The sequence below is a fragment of the Gigantopelta aegis genome, chromosome 4 (assembly GCF_016097555.1).
Source record: "Gigantopelta aegis isolate Gae_Host chromosome 4, Gae_host_genome, whole genome shotgun sequence".
Lineage (NCBI taxonomy): Eukaryota > Metazoa > Mollusca > Gastropoda > Neomphalida > Peltospiridae > Gigantopelta > Gigantopelta aegis.
The window spans coordinates 4,140,077-4,156,636 of record NC_054702.1 but is presented as its reverse complement, the minus strand read 5'-3'; the positions used below and the strand labels follow the sequence as shown (position 1 = coordinate 4,156,636).

General features: G+C 37.6%; 1 protein-coding gene across 1 annotated transcript in view; it reads right to left on the bottom strand.

Annotated features, from left to right (window-relative positions):
• Positions 1–16,560, bottom strand: part of LOC121372511 (E3 ubiquitin-protein ligase SHPRH-like) — a 47,980-nt gene that overhangs the window by 20,765 nt on the left and 10,655 nt on the right. Inside the window, exons 7-15 of the mRNA XM_041498864.1 lie at positions 14,232–16,241; positions 13,376–13,483; positions 10,272–10,398; positions 9,324–9,403; positions 8,566–8,610; positions 5,649–5,727; positions 4,921–5,084; positions 4,385–4,492; positions 3,171–3,236 (exon numbers count right to left, since the gene is read on the bottom strand). Coding sequence (XP_041354798.1) covers positions 3,171–3,236; positions 4,385–4,492; positions 4,921–5,084; positions 5,649–5,727; positions 8,566–8,610; positions 9,324–9,403; positions 10,272–10,398; positions 13,376–13,483; positions 14,232–16,241 — 2,787 coding nt within the window. The remainder of the gene's footprint in view (positions 1–3,170; positions 3,237–4,384; positions 4,493–4,920; positions 5,085–5,648; positions 5,728–8,565; positions 8,611–9,323; positions 9,404–10,271; positions 10,399–13,375; positions 13,484–14,231; positions 16,242–16,560) is intronic.

Genomic DNA, 16,560 nt, shown 5'->3' with positions numbered 1-16,560 from the left:
GATGTACCAGTCGTGGCTGGAACGAGAAATAGCCCAATGGGCCCACTGACGGGGATCGATCCCAAATAGACCGCACATCAAGCGAGCACTTTACCACTGGGTTACGTCCCACCCCAACTATATAACAGTGTACATGTATGTGTGCTGTGATATTCTCCAGTTGGGTATTACAGACGACACATCAAGCGAGCACTTTACCACTGGGTTACGTCCCACCCCAACTATATAACAGTGTACATGTATGTGTGCTGTGATATTCTCCAGTTGGGTATTACAGACTACCCACCCCAACTATATAACAGTGTACATGTATGTGTGCTGTGATATTCTCCAGTTGGGTATTACAGACTACCCACCCCAACTATATAACAGTGTACATGTATGTGTGCTGTGATATTCTCCAGTTGGGTATTACAGACTACCCACCCCAACTATATAACAGTGTACATGTATGTGTGCTGTGATATTCTCCAGTTGGGTATTACAGACCACACATCAAGCGAGCACTTTACCACTGGGCTACGTCCCACCCCAACTATATAACAGTGTACATGTATGTGTGCTGTGATATTCTCCAGTTGGGTATTACAGACCACACATCAAGCGAGCACTTTACCACTGGGCTACGTCCCACCCCAACTATATAACAGTGTACATGTATGTGTGCTGTGATATTCTCCAGTTGGGTATTACAGACCACACATCAAGCGAGCACTTTACCACTGGACTACGTCCCACCCCAACTATATAACAGTGTACATGTATGTGTGCTGTGATATTCTCCAGTTGGGTATTACAGACCACACATCAAGCGAGCACTTTACCACTGGGTTACGTCCCACCCCAACTATATAACAGTGTACATGTATGTGTGCTGTGATATTCTCCAGTTGGGTATTACAGACTACCCACCCCAACTATATAACAGTGTACATGTATGTGTGCTGTGATATTCTCCAGTTGGGTATTACAGACTACCCACCCCAACTATATAACAGTGTACATGTATGTGTGCTGTGATATTCTCCAGTTGGGTATTACAGACTACCCACCCCAACTATATAACAGTGTACATGTATGTGTGCTGTGATATTCTCCAGTTGGGTATTACAGACCACACATCAAGCGAGCACTTTACCACTGGGCTACGTCCCACCCCAACTATATAACAGTGTACATGTATGTGTGCTGTGATATTCTCCAGTTGGGTATTACAGACCACACATCAAGCGAGCACTTTACCACTGGACTACGTCCCACCCCAACTATATAACAGTGTACATGTATGTGTGCTGTGATATTCTCCAGTTGGGTATTACAGACCACACATCAAGCGAGCACTTTACCACTGGGTTACGTCCCACCCCCAACTATATAACAGTGTACATGTATGTGTGCTGTGATATTCTCCAGTTGGGTATTACAGGCCACACATCAAGCGAGCACTTTACCACTGGGCTACGTCCCACCCCAACTATATAACAGTGTACATGTATGTGTGCTGTGATATTCTCCAGTTGGGTATTACAGACCACCCACCCCAACTATATAACAGTGTACATGTATGTGTGCTGTGATATTCTCCAGTTGGGTATTACAGACCACCCACCCCAACTATATAACAGTGTACATGTATGTGTGCTGTGATATTCTCCAGTTGGGTATTACAGACCACACATCAAGCGAGCACTTTACCACTGGGTTACGTCCCACCCCAACTATATAACAGTGTACATGTATGTGTGCTGTGATATTCTCCAGTTGGGTATTACAGACCACCCACCCCAACTATATAACAGTGTACATGTATGTGTGCTGTGATATTCTCCAGTTGGGTATTACAGACCACACATCAAGCGAGCACTTTACCACTGGGCTACGTCCCACCCCAACTATATAACAGTGTACATGTATGTGTGCTGTGATATTCTCCAGTTGGGTATTACAGACCACACATCAAGCGAGCACTTTACCACTGGGCTACGTCCCACCCCAACTATATAACAGTGTACATGTGTGTGTGCTGTGATATTCTCCAGTTGGGTATTACAGGCCACACATCAAGCGAGCACTTTACCACTGGGCTACGTCCCACCCCAACTATATAACAGTGTACATGTATGTGTGCTGTGATATTCTCCAGTTGGGTATTACAGACCACACATCAAGCGAGCACTTTACCACTGGACTACGTCCCACCCCAACTATATAACAGTGTACATGTATGTGTGCTGTGATATTCTCCAGTTGGGTATTACAGACCACCCACCCCTACTATATAACAGTGTACATGTATGTGTGCTGTGATATTCTCCAGTTGGGTATTACAGGCCACACATCAAGCGAGCACTTTACCACTGGGTTACGTCCCACCCCAACTATATAACAGTGTACATGTGTGTGTGCTGTGATATTCTCCAGTTGGGTATTACAGACCACACATCAAGCGAGCACTTTACCACTGGACTACGTCCCACCCCAACTATATAACAGTGTACATGTATGTGTGCTGTGATATTCTCCAGTTGGGTATTACAGACCACCCACCCCTACTATATAACAGTGTACATGTATGTGTGCTGTGATATTCTCCAGTTGGGTATTACAGGCCACACATCAAGCGAGCACTTTACCACTGGGCTACGTCTCACCCTCCACTAACCAACAGTGGCATTGTGGGTAAAGGATCACAAACCTCATGAAGAAAAAGAAAAAGCCACAGCAATGTGGATGAGTTAGAAATAAAACGTGTTTTCTTCATTTTCAGTTTCTATGTATGTTTATTGTCATACCCAGCGATAATTATTTTACATGTGTGCACAGTTTTGGGAAGGTTTAAGTACTCAATGCAAATGTGTTTCTAAATAAAATAATCATATTCCAAAGTTCATTGTATACTTTGCAAGAAATGTTTGTTCTCTCACTTATTTGGGTTTTTTTTTTAGTTTTGTAAGAATGATTTTGTATTGAATGAGAAACTGGAAGTCATGACACTACCATAATTTTTATACATTTTATACTTGTTCTTCTTTTTTTCTTTTGCTTTTAATCATCATTTTAATTCAACTTTTATTTTATTTTGTGTACTGGAATACACAAGCTTAAAACTGTGTACAAAATATACAAAAGAAGTATGGCCAGTCCAGTCTGATCTTATATCCACCAATTACCTGACTCATTGTGTGTCGATCCAGACTGCTTAGTCTCAAAGAGCTGTCGGACCATTTGCTTAGATTCTGGAAAACAGAAATAATACATTAGTAATGATCTTTTTCCTAGCAGAGATGTTTATAAATAAAATAAAACAATTAAATTACAACATAACGTCATCCCATTGATCTCGATGAACGTAAAAATTACGTTGTCATGAAACATCATATCTGATGACGTCGTTTTATAAAGGCAAAGTTGTCTTACTGAGTGTTATTGTTTAAGGACCAAAAATAATTCAAAATAAAGTATGAAATGTTAGTGTTATTATAAGTATTGTCTGTTATTTCTTTTACATTCAACTGCATATGAACAAAAACAATCATCCACAAACTTATGTGAGGACGGCTTCGCCGATTCAGTTTGCAGATAATTGTTTTCATTCATAGCCAGATGAATGTAAAAGAAATTACAGACAATCATTAACAGAAAATTACAAAAAGACAAACAATTTCTGTTTACTAATACCCTAATATAAATTGTGCAAATTGTAAAACTTGATCTAGAGAAGAAACCCACTCATACTCATTAGCAATAATATATTTATAGTTTTCCAGATCGGACAGCATATACCATAGCTTTTAATATACCAGTCATTAGAAACACTGGTTGGAACAGGACAAACATAAATGGGTCCACATATGACTATGTATTTATTTTCAACTAATTCTGTATAAGATGTTATATATCCACTTTTTATCTCTACACAGATACACAAGATAGAACTCACAGAAGACACCATGCAGCTAAAGAATGACTAAACCAGATTCAACTTATTAAGTGTAAATTTTAAAGGCTACCTGTACCGATATCTTCACACATTCAACTTATTAAGTGTAAATTTTAAAGGCTACCTGCACCGATATCTTCACACATTCAACTTATTAAGTGTAAATTTTAAAGGCTACCTGCACCGATATCTTCACACATTCAACTTTTTAAGTGTAATTTTAAAGGCTACCTGCACCGATATCTTCACACATTCAACTTATTAAGTGTAATTTTAAAGGCTACCTGCACCGATATCTTCACACATTCAACTTTTTAAGTGTAATTTTAAAGGCTACCTGCACCGATATCTTCACACATTCAACTTATTAAGTGTAAATTTTAAAGGCTACCTGCACCGATATCTTCACACATTCAACTTATTAAGTGTAAATTTAAAGGCTACCTGCACCGATATCTTCACACATTCCTGGAACTGTCGACGATAAAAATGATCTTCGACTGGTGAAAACGTCAACCAGTGGACTTGTTCCGTCTGACTGGGCAGATCTATCTGAAACAAAACACACATTCTGAGAGTACTGTTAAAATAACGTATCCCCCGGTAGGCCCAACAAATTTTTAAAATCTCCTAAATTCAAGGGCAATAACTGTGTTAAAACTAGGTAAATCCCCATGAAAGTGAAAAGTTGATCTGTAACAGTGCATGATAAACGTTCAGCTCAATATCTTGAGGCATTGTGAAAAAAAGTCCAGAAAATTATATTTGGTACAGATGGACAGACAGACAATTTTTAGAACTCGATTTTGAATTGACAAAATATTTGGCCATTCACAACTCTTCAAATTATCAAGAACTTAAGCACTTATTAATCTCCAAATAAGATCTGAAACAGTTTGGAAAAAGAATTGTAAGAAGATGAAGTAACTTTAAGTCTATGGAGTGCACACTGTTTGGAAACATTAAACACACTGTAATACCTGATCTAAAACATCTTTCTTTGCAGTTCGCCACAGAACCCGACTCAGTGTGTCATACATTGGGGAGGAAATACCATAACAGAATGGTTCTAAGAGAAGCTTTTTCCACCACTGATGTACCCAGTAGGGGTCCATTCCAAGAAACAGTATCAAACCATACAAATCTAAAATATAAATCAAATATATATTACACATACAGAAATAGTATTGAATCACAATCTAAAATATAAAATACAAAAATATAAAATTAAAATATTATATATTAAGAAATATTATACATCTGGACTAGCTCTGGGTTAGCAGAACATTTCGCCAAAGTATCAATTAAACATAATATTTTCAGAAACTCACTTATTTTGTAACAAAATATCAATTATTATCTGAAATTATTTTGCGAAACTAAAATAAAATTGGTCTATTGTTTTTAAAATTCGCAATTGCTGAATTTGGCGAGTGCCAGAGCTAGCTCTGCAAATAAATTTAAAAGATGAAAAATAAAATGGAATTTTAGGTAAGCCACACGTTCAATTTGTTTCCTACAGAATAGGCCAAAAACATTTCCAATATGAAATATAACACATTCTTGTGTGTATCTAATAGTAGTACTAGGCAAATCAAATAGAAACTAACACTATAGTAAATATGATGACAATCGTCAGTTACCACCATCTAGATTTGAACCACCTCATATTAAAAGTGCAGTACAATGACAGTCTAGAGTTGTCTACCTTCAACACTCTTCTGTATTGGAGTCCCAGTGACACACCATCTGTTGACAGCTGTCAGTCGCAATGCCATTTCCGCAGTCTGAAAATAACAGTTTATAGGGCAGTCTAAATAAAACTTAGCTTAAGGTTTCAGAAAAATAAGAAATTCTCACAAGTTAAAATGCATGCTCAATTTGCTAAAAATGTGAACAAATGAAATGGTAGTTCATGTGTCCTCTAGCCATATCCTGTTTATATGCACGGAGATTGTAAATTTTTCATAACCAAATGGTCGCCATGTATTTCGATGTGAAGGCAAACTGAAAAAACTAACAAAAAAACACTTAAAATAAAGGCTGGTACGAGGTATAGATGTGAAAATATTAAAATTATACAGTGAAACCCCACCTAACGACCACCCCGATTCTAAAATCACCCCACTAAACAGACCACTTTTTAGAAGACCGGAATATTTCCTTCATATTTAATAGTAAAAATTACCCGGTATTCAGACCACCCCGCTATTGCGGATTACGACCAGTAAAGTCAGTCCCGATCGTCGTTTTGCGTATATTTCGACCCCGCCAGTGCGACCAAATTACAATATCAATATATCATATTTGTTCATTCCCAAGGCTGTTCAACAATAACTGATCTAAATTTAATGCTTGCTTTGTTTTAGCCGAGACTGGAACAGGTAACAGGAAGTAAAGTAAACACCAATGTTCTGTCTTTTGAAATGAATTAAAACTGTTAAAGAGAGATACACGTTTAAGTCGTTGAAAAACCGCCCATCGCAATCTGTTCACATAACCAACTTTCAGTTTCCGGAAAACATTGTCAACTGATTAATATTAATGAAGCGATGTAACGCGCTGATTGGCTGCAAGCCAGTCATCAGACTCTAGAGCCGACACTCATTCGGATTACGAGAACAGGCGTTCCACGCGTCAATTAAATAGCATTGTAACCAATAAACTGTCTATACAAATTGCAATAGCCATTCCAGCGGAATGTCGCTATAATCACGTTTGATGTTGAAAGAAACGATACAGGTCAGAAGTCGGCATGACACGTGTTTAATGCTTATGTACCTGTTGTTCGAAGATACAGCCTAAATCTACTGAGTCTAATAAAATGTGTTAATGATAATTAGGACACAATAGAATAAATTTACCGACTAATTCACTAGGAAACAAAAGAAGTGTTGTTATCCGTTATTGAGATGTGTAATGACTGAGGCCACAAAGTGAGTTGTGGTTTTTTTATTATTTGACCCTGTCGAAGTGAGGTAAACGGTAAACACTACGAATGCCGTATTTCTTCCGTTATATCGGCAGAGGGAACCCCCAAAACCCCCAAAAAGGATAAATCACGCTGTGAATTGACTTTGAAACAAAAAGTTACTTTAATAAATGACAGTCCAGGAAAAAGTCAACGCACGCTTGCAGAGAAATTCGGTATCGGAAAAACGCAAGTACAGTTAATATTGAAAAGAAAGGCAGAGATTTTGGATGGCTACGAGAAAAATAAAGATAATGATCGAAAACGTTTATGTGTACATTCTCCCGTAGAACAGCTGAATACATTAATGTGGGAATGGTTTCAACGCATGCGCGGTCAAGATGTACCGATTTCAGGCCCCATGTTAAAAATGAAAGCTTTGAAATATGCAACTGAACTTGGAATTGCAGAAAGTGAGTTTAAGGCTTCAAATGGCTGGTTAAACAGATTCAGGCAACGACACAATATAACCTTTGGAATAATCAGTGGAGAAAGTGCCAGCGTTTCAGACGAGGATGTCGCGAAGTGGATTGAAAAGGTTTTTTTATCACTTTATACACAACACAATTAAAATTTTAAAAACCTTCTAAATGTTAGTAATTCGGTAATAGGACCACCCCACTATTAAGACCAATTTTCATAAGCCCCCCGGTGGTCTTAATAGAGGAGTTTCACTGTACAAAGGAAGGAAGGAAATATTTTATTTAATGACGCACTCAACACATTGTATATATAAGGTTATATGGCGTCAGACATAGCTAAGGACCACACAGATATTGAGAGAGGAAACCCGCTGTCGCCACTTCATAGGCTATTCATTGTAATTAGCAGCAAGGGATCTTTTATATGCACCATCCCAAACAGGACAGTACATACCACATCCTTTATTACATCAGTTGTGGAGCATTGGCTGGAAATAGCACAATGGGTCCACCGACGGGGATCGATCCTAGACTGACTGCGCATCAAACGAACGTTTTATCACTAGGCTATGTTCCACCCCAATACAAGAGATTGCAGCTTTAATTAACAATTTATAAACCTTCAGCTAGCTCAAGTGTTCTCTAGCCATGGTCTCTTTATAATCAGGGGACATTCAAGTGTTCTCTAGCCATGGTCTCTTTATAATCAGGGGACATTCAAGTGTTCTCTAGCCATGGTCTCTTTATAATCAGGGGACATTCAAGTGTTCTCTAGCCATGGTCTCTTTATAATCAGGGGACATTCAAGTTAACCTTGAGCCTGACCTAAACTATAGTCAGTCCCAACCTCTTACAAATTTTTTTTTTTTAAATAATTTCAGTGTGGTTTGACGTAAGAAAAAAAGTAAAAGTATTTTGGAAATAACAAAAAAATACTATATCTGTGTGCAATTTAAAAAGCAATCAGCTCAGAAATAAATAACTTGTAGTAAATTCCATAGTATGAAAAAAGCATTCCCTGTGGAAGTTGGTGGATGTTGACTGAAACATACAGCTGCACACTATGGGCCAGTCTCTGCAGTTTTACACTCATTTCATGATAGCCTGACCTAACAGTTATATCGAGACACAGCCATAGATTCACATATTCTCTTAAGATTGTGAATCTTAGGTCTGAACTGAGTTTTGAATAATTAAGCTTAGAGTACACAGTCTTTAATAATCATCATCACCTTTGTTGTGGTACATTCCACCATTTGAGCTTCATCCAAACAAATCTGAAAGAAGATATATAAAAATATTCATCACTCTAAACATTGACTGATTATTACCCCAAACACTTTGCAAAATCTATTTATAACTAAATCTGTTTTCAGATTTGATAATTAAAAAAAAAGACTTATTGATCTATCTTTATGCTTTGATGCTATGTAAAAATTAGAGTTAAATGTACGGTAGATGTTGAAAAACTGCATTATTTATTACTATACTTAGTTACGAAGGGGAATAACTCTCTCAATATAGAGATTCAACATGATGTTTGTTGGAAATGTTATCGAAATGTAAGCATTTGATATATATTTATATTAAAAGTAAACCATGTTTCTGTTAGTTGTCATGAGTTTATTAAATTTATTGATAAAATGTTAAGACTGATTATATTTTAACTGGCCGAAACCTCTTTACATGCTTAGTTTTAAAAATAGAGATAACTCTTGTAATAATTACATATTCAACATTCCAGTCAACACACATTTTAAGTCTAAATAGGATGATGTCATACTCTTAAGACCAATTACTATATAAAAAAATGATCACCTGTCTTAATTGATGATTTTTATAAATAAGATTGAAAACATAAAAATTCAACAACATAATTTTTACTTTGTTTTCATATTTTTTTAATAAATAAATTTAACTAAATTTATGCAGTATACAAAACGTTTTAACGTTACTGATGCTGTACAGAAAGAAGAGAAAGTAGTCTTACTCTCCACCACTCTACTGAAATGATCGGACTTGGTATTGCCATAAAGCGTTTTGGATGTCGAAAACGCCGACCAGTGTCACCTGTAAAAAGACAAGCCATGTAATATGTTCAAATGGCTAACCAAGCCTGCATTGTCTGTCGTGGAATTAGCTGTTGGTTAATTTTACTAAAAGTGGAAAATAAAATTTGCAAGTAACTATAAATATTGCAAGCTCCAAAAGTGAAGGAAGGATTACTTAATGTGTTTAAAGTCTCCTGGATATAAATTACTACATTAAAATATAAAAAGTTATTATATGAAGACAGTGCCTTCTGGAAAACAGTGCATACTAATCTGTATTACATATAGCATGACAGCGCACAATTATGTTGTGGACATGTGTTAAAAAAACAAATCTCAGTGAGAAATTTGACAGATGACATTCTTACAACTACATGACATTTTGTATGATAATTTAGGTCCTCGCTTACCCACCCCATCCCACCTGTTCCCCCCAAAAACAAATATGGACAAACATTAGGTAAAATGACTTATTGTCCTTATTTAAGTTACTGTTACTATGTAGCTACTGTTACTATGTACTTTAACATACTGTTGCTATGTGATGTACTGTTGCTATGTGACATACTGTTGCTGTGACATACTGTTGCTATGTAGTTACTGTCTCTATGTAACTTGCTGTTGTTATGTGACATACTGTTGCTATGTGACATACTGCTGCTATGTGACATATTATTGCTATGTGACGTACTGTTGCCTATGTAGTTACCGTCTCTATGTAACTTGCTGTTGTTATGTGACATACTGTTGCTATGTAGTTACTGTCTCTATGTAACTTACTGTTGCTATGTGATGTACTGTTGCTATGTGACTTACTGTTGCTGTGTAGTTACTGTCTCTATGTGACTTACTGTTGCTATGTAACATACTGTTGCTATGTAACTTACTGTTGCTGTGTGGAAGGTCCACATAGTCCATCTCTCTGCGCAGTGTTTCGTACATGGTGATGACAATGTCGTAGCTGGCGAGAGTCTGGGGCTGGATATACCCCAGTTTGTTAACACCTGTGTACACCTGTCAGAGAAAGTTATATCTTCTTTTTCAAACATCACCATCCACCATTGAAAGAAAAATTGTTAGCATCAGTTTACATCTGCTAGAGAATGTTACATCTTTATAAAAAGCTGACTCCAGCATACATCAGTATCAGAAATTATAACTTGTTAAATTGTAAACACCTGTTACAGAAAATTATACTTGATCTAAAGCTAACCAACTCGCATTGATATGATGTCATATATTACCAATGCCGTCATAGCCCATGCACAACAGATTTTTTCCGCATGGGCCGACGTCATGGCTAGAGATGGGAGAAATGGTTATTTCGACATCTAATCAATAGAGAAAGAGAAGAACCCCCCCCCCCCACCATTGATTCATATAGGCTACTGTTATCAATAAAGCAGCAAGGGATCTTTCATATGCACTTTCCCATAGACAGGACAGTACATACCATGGGCTTTAGTGTGCCAGTCATGGGCACTGGTTCAGACAGGAGGGAAACCAATCAACTGAGAGTGATAGATCCTGCAACCCAGCACACTTCAAGTGAGCACTCTCCCGCTGAGCTATATCTAATCCCTATTTAATCAGTGAATGTTCATAGCTGCCACCCAGCACACTTCAAGTGAGCACTCTCCCACTGAGCTATATCTAATCCCTATTTAATCAATGAATGTTCATAGCTGCCACCCAGCACACTTCAAGTGAGCACTCTCCCGCTGAGCTATATCTAATCCCTATTTAATCAGTGAATGTTCATAGCTGCCACCCAGCACACTTCAAGTGAGCACTCTCCCACTGAGCTATATCTAATCCCTATTTAATCAGTGAATGTTCATAGCTGCCACCCAGCACACTTCAAGTGAGCACTCTCCCACTGAGCTATATCTTATCCCTATTTAATCAGTGAATGTTCATAGCTGCCACCCAGCACACTTCAAGTGAGCACTCTCCCGCTGAGCTATATCTAATCCCTATTTAATCAGTGAATGTTCATAGCTGCCACCCAGCACACTTCAAGTGAGCACTCTCCCGCTGAGCTATATCTAATCCCTATTTAATCAGTGAATGTTCATAGCTGCCACCCAGCACACTTCAAGTGAGCACTCTCCCACTGAGCTATATGTAATCCCTATTTAATCAGTGAATGTTCATAGCTGCAACCAAGCACACTTCAAGTGAGCACTCTCCCACTGAGCTATATCTAATCCCTATTTAATCAATGAATGTTCATAGCTGCCACCCAGCACACTTCAAGTGAGCACTCTCCCACTGAGCTATATCTAATCCCTATTTAATCAATGAATGTTCATAGCTGCCACCCAGCACACTTCAAGTGAGCACTCTCCCACTGAGCTATATCTAATCCCTATTTAATTAGTGAATGTCCATAGCAGACACTGAATGTATAAGTCCTAAAGTCAAATATCGTTTAGCAAATCTAATGTGACCATCCGCTGGATTCACCAAATGAATAATATAGTAATCAGCCAGGGCTTTAGATTGCATCAAAGTCAAATGAATAATATAGTAATCAGCCAGGGCTTTAGATTGCATCAAAGTCAAATGAATAATATAGTAATCAGCCAGGGCTTTAGATTGCATCAAAGTCAAGTGAATAATATAGTAATCAGCCATCAGGGCTTTAGATTGCATCAAAGTCAAGTGAATAATATAGTAATGAGCCAGGGCTTTAGATTGCATCAAAGTCAAGTGAATAATATAGTAATCGGCCATCAGGGCTTTAGATTGCATCAAAGTCAAATGAATAATATAGTAATCAGCCAGGGCTTTAGATTGCATCAAAGTCAAATGAATAATATAGTAATCAGCCAGGGCTTTAGATTGCATCAAAGTCAAGTGAATAATATAGTAATCAGCCATCAGGGCTTTAGATTGCATCAAAGTCAAGTGAATAATATAGTAATCAGCCATCAGGGCTTTAGATTGCATCAAAGTCAAGTGAATAATATAGTAATCAGCCATCAGGGCTTTAGATTGCATCAAAGTCAAATGAATAGTATAGTAATCGGCCATCAGGGCTTTAGATTGCATCAAAGTCAAGTGAATAATATAGTAATCAGCCATCAGGGCTTTAGATTGCATCATAGTCAAATGAATAGTATAGTAATCAGCCAGGGCTTTAGATTGCATCAAAGTCAAGTGAATAATATAGTAATCAGCCATCAGGGCTTTAGATTGCATCAAAGTCAAGTGAATAATATAGTAATCAGCCAGGGCTTTAGATTCCATCAAAGTCAAGTGAATAGTATAGTAATCGGCCATCAGGGCTTTAGACTGCATCAAAGTCAAGTGAATAGTATAGTAATCGGCCATCAGGGCTTTAGACTGCATCAAAGTCAAATGAATAGTATAGTAATCTGCCATCAGGGCTTTAGATTGCATCAAAGTCAAGTGAATAGTATAGTAATCTGCCATCAGGGCTTTAGATTGCATCAAAGTCAAGTGAATAGTATAGTAATCGGCCATCAGGGCTTTAGACTGCATCAAAGTCAAGGTGATAAGTGTTGCACCCAAAATAATCATGCCCAAATTAAGTATAATCGCTGACTTCAAAATAATCATGCCCAAATTAAGTATAATCGCTGACTTCAAAATAACCATGCCCAAATTAAGTATAATCGCTGACTTCAAAATAATCATGCCCAAATTAAGTATAATCGCTCACTTCAAAATAACCATGCCCAAATTAAGTATAATCGCTCACTTCAAAATAATCATGCCCAAATTAAGTATAATCGCTCACTTCAAAATATTTCACCCAAAATCTCTAAAATGTTAAATTTAATTATATTAACATAACTTGAATATTGACAACTCTCCAGCAGCTGTTAATGACAGTACCTTGAGAAAAGACAAAAGTCCTCATTGTGCCCAAATTAGTGAGATCTAAAACCCTTCCAGCAGCTGTTAATGACAGCATCCCAGATGACAAGATTTGGATTATAAAACAATAAATATTGCTTACAAACACTTTGAGTGATTCCTTCCTGATGTGTTTTGCTATTTCCTCTTCCCACTGGTGGCTGATGGAGGCGGGTGAGATGATCAGAGTTGCCCCGGATACAATCGGTGACTACAAAACAGAAACACTTTCATAAGTCTACATAATTACTTTATGTTCATACCCCTAACATGAAGTGATGGAATCGGTGACTACAAAACAAAAACACTTTCATAACTGACACAATAATCTGTTAGTTTATATACCTGACAAGAGGTGATCGAATTGGTGACTACAAAACAAAATAACTTTCATAATCTACATAAATACAAATCTCTTCATATATCTGAAATGAAGAGATGGAATCAATTATTACGACTCAAAAAAAGACTTTCAAAATTAAATATACATAATTACAATTCTGTTCATATATGTATTCTAACGTGTAGTGATAACATCAGTGACTATAAAACAAAAACACTTTAAAGAACGTTTCCTGGAACATTACACCAAATATTAAAAATCTTTATAGAAGTAAATTGTTGAAGTGCAAACACTTTTATTACCTAGATGAACAAAATGTTGTGAGAAAATGTTCAATGATGTGACAAATGTGGACAAAGAAATGATGTGACAGTATGGATAATTGTATTGAAAACCAATGTGACAGTGTTGACACTGTCATAGAAGTTTGGCAATATGGACTGACATTAGAAAAAGGTGCACACACAAAACTGTGCTAAAGAAATGACTTGAACATGTGGACATCTATATCACTGAAATGTAACAGTATGGACACATTGTAGTAGAGAAATGTGAAAGGACTTCATAGCATCCATATTTAGTATTACAAAAAATAGCTGCGACCTGTATTACTTACAGAAATGACGTGACAGTGTGGACACATGTACTGGCCCCGGTATGGGTTGTTGAGGTCATACTTCATGCAGCTGGCATGCTGCCAGAGACTACACATGACACACTGCACCTTGAGCAGGTGCCCGTCTTCCCCGTCTCTAGAACCACAGATACATTCAAAGAATGATTTCTGGCTCACCGGAGAGTCACTGAACAAATTGTTACGAGCTTTGGCTAGGTTCTCAACTACACAGCTCTTGTCAGCAACACCTGAATGCTTTTTGATGGAATATTCAGACTTGTCACAGAGACTGGGATTCTGTTGTGGACAAACCTTTAATGAAATATCTTTGTTGTCATCACAATCACCACGTGAATCTGACTCAGTCTGTTTGACTATTTTGTTATTACAGAAAGTGTTGAACTTCTCTTCAGCACGTGGAACATCAAGTTTCTTGTCACAACCTGCTGGACTACATGGTTCATACTTGTCAGAGTCAGTATTATCACAGACAGAGCTTTCAGATACTGATTTAGCAATACTTATCAAACTACCTAATTCAACACATGCAGGACTACCAGATGAATAACCTGATTCAGTAACACAAACAGGACTACCAGATGAATGATCAGATTCAACAGCACACACAGGACTACCAGATGAATTAACTAATTCAGGAACACACACAGGGCTACCAGGTGAATGATCAGATTCAGCAACACACACAGGGCTACCAGATAAAATATCCAATTTAGTAACACACTCAGGACTACCAGATGAATGACCTAATTCAGGAACATACACAGGACTACCAGATGATAGACATGATTCAGCAACACAACCAGGACTACCAGATGATTGATCTGATACAGCAACACACGCAGGACTACCAGTTGAATGACTTGATTTATTAGCAGAAGAATCATTTGAAGCTGTCTGTACACATTTAATACTTTCACCAGTTCCAGGAGAATCTTCCTTAACAGGATCATCAAAGGAAGATGAAGTATCTTCTGTCTCAGTAGAGTCAGCTACTAGAAGACAGGCCTCATTGGTCCTTCTCTCACCAACAGAGACACAAGACAGAGATACCGGATTATTATCAGCAAACCCAACACATCTTGTTTGTTTCTTAACTTCTGAGTGTTCCTGAGACAAACTGGTTTGAGCTGCCTGGTGTTTCTCAGATGAGCTGGTTACTGAACTGGATGCTGTCTGGTCTTGACAACAAGGTGCCAAGTGGTCTGTACAGTGTGTGGACACTGTAGCAGGGATGACATCAGTTGTGATTTGACACTGTGAATCCTGATCAGAATCCTGACCCCAATTGTTCACACCTTCCTCCACTTCTTCTTGTGTGAGAACACATCCAGTAGAATCTACTGCTTCTAGTTGTATAGTATTCTCCTCAATGTGAACATGTTTATCAGGATCTTCTGTTATCATGTTTCTGTCCTCAGAATAAACATATCCTATAGGATCTATGGCATGAGTTTGTATTGCATTGCTGTTCTCAGAATGAACATATCCTATAGGATCTACGGCTTTTGTTGGTATTGTGTTGCTGTTACCAGAATGAACATATCCTATAGGATCTACGACTTCTGTTGGTATTGTGTTGCTGTTACCAGAATGAACATATCCTATAGGATCCATGGCTTCTGTTGGTATTGTGTTGCTGTTACCAGAATGAACATATCCTATAGGATCCATGGCTTCTGTTGGTATTGTGTTGCTGTTCCCAGAAAGAACATATCCTGTTTGATTTACTACTTTTGGTGTTACATTTCTGTGTTCGGTGAAAACACACCCAACAGTTTCACTGTGTGTGTTAATGTCTGGAACAGACTGCTCTACAGTTTGCACCACATTCTCAGGGGTTATCGGTTTGGCAATTTCACTGTTGTCATCATTCACAGTAGCAGAGCTGTTATCGTGGAGAATTTCATTGCTTTTGCTATTCATAGATTGGTCATCACAAACATTTGCTGGCCGATCTTCAACCTCATCCATTTCTTCAAGATCAAATCTCTACAAATAAAACATAACAATTGGCCTGTAAATTAAAAGTACAATTGCACATATAATATTTCTCCTTCTTATTTATTGCACATGGTATCTCCTTGCAGACACAAAAAAGGCTTTACGGTATTGCAGTTTTGAGGTATGGACATTATAGCATTATATGGGCTGGACATTATAGCATAACTGAGATTGGACAGTATAGCAAGAAGGAAATGTTTTATTTAATGACGCACTCAACACATTTTAATTACGGTTATATGGCATCAGACATATGGTTAAGGAACACACAGATATTGAGATATGAAACCCGCTGTCGCCACTTCAT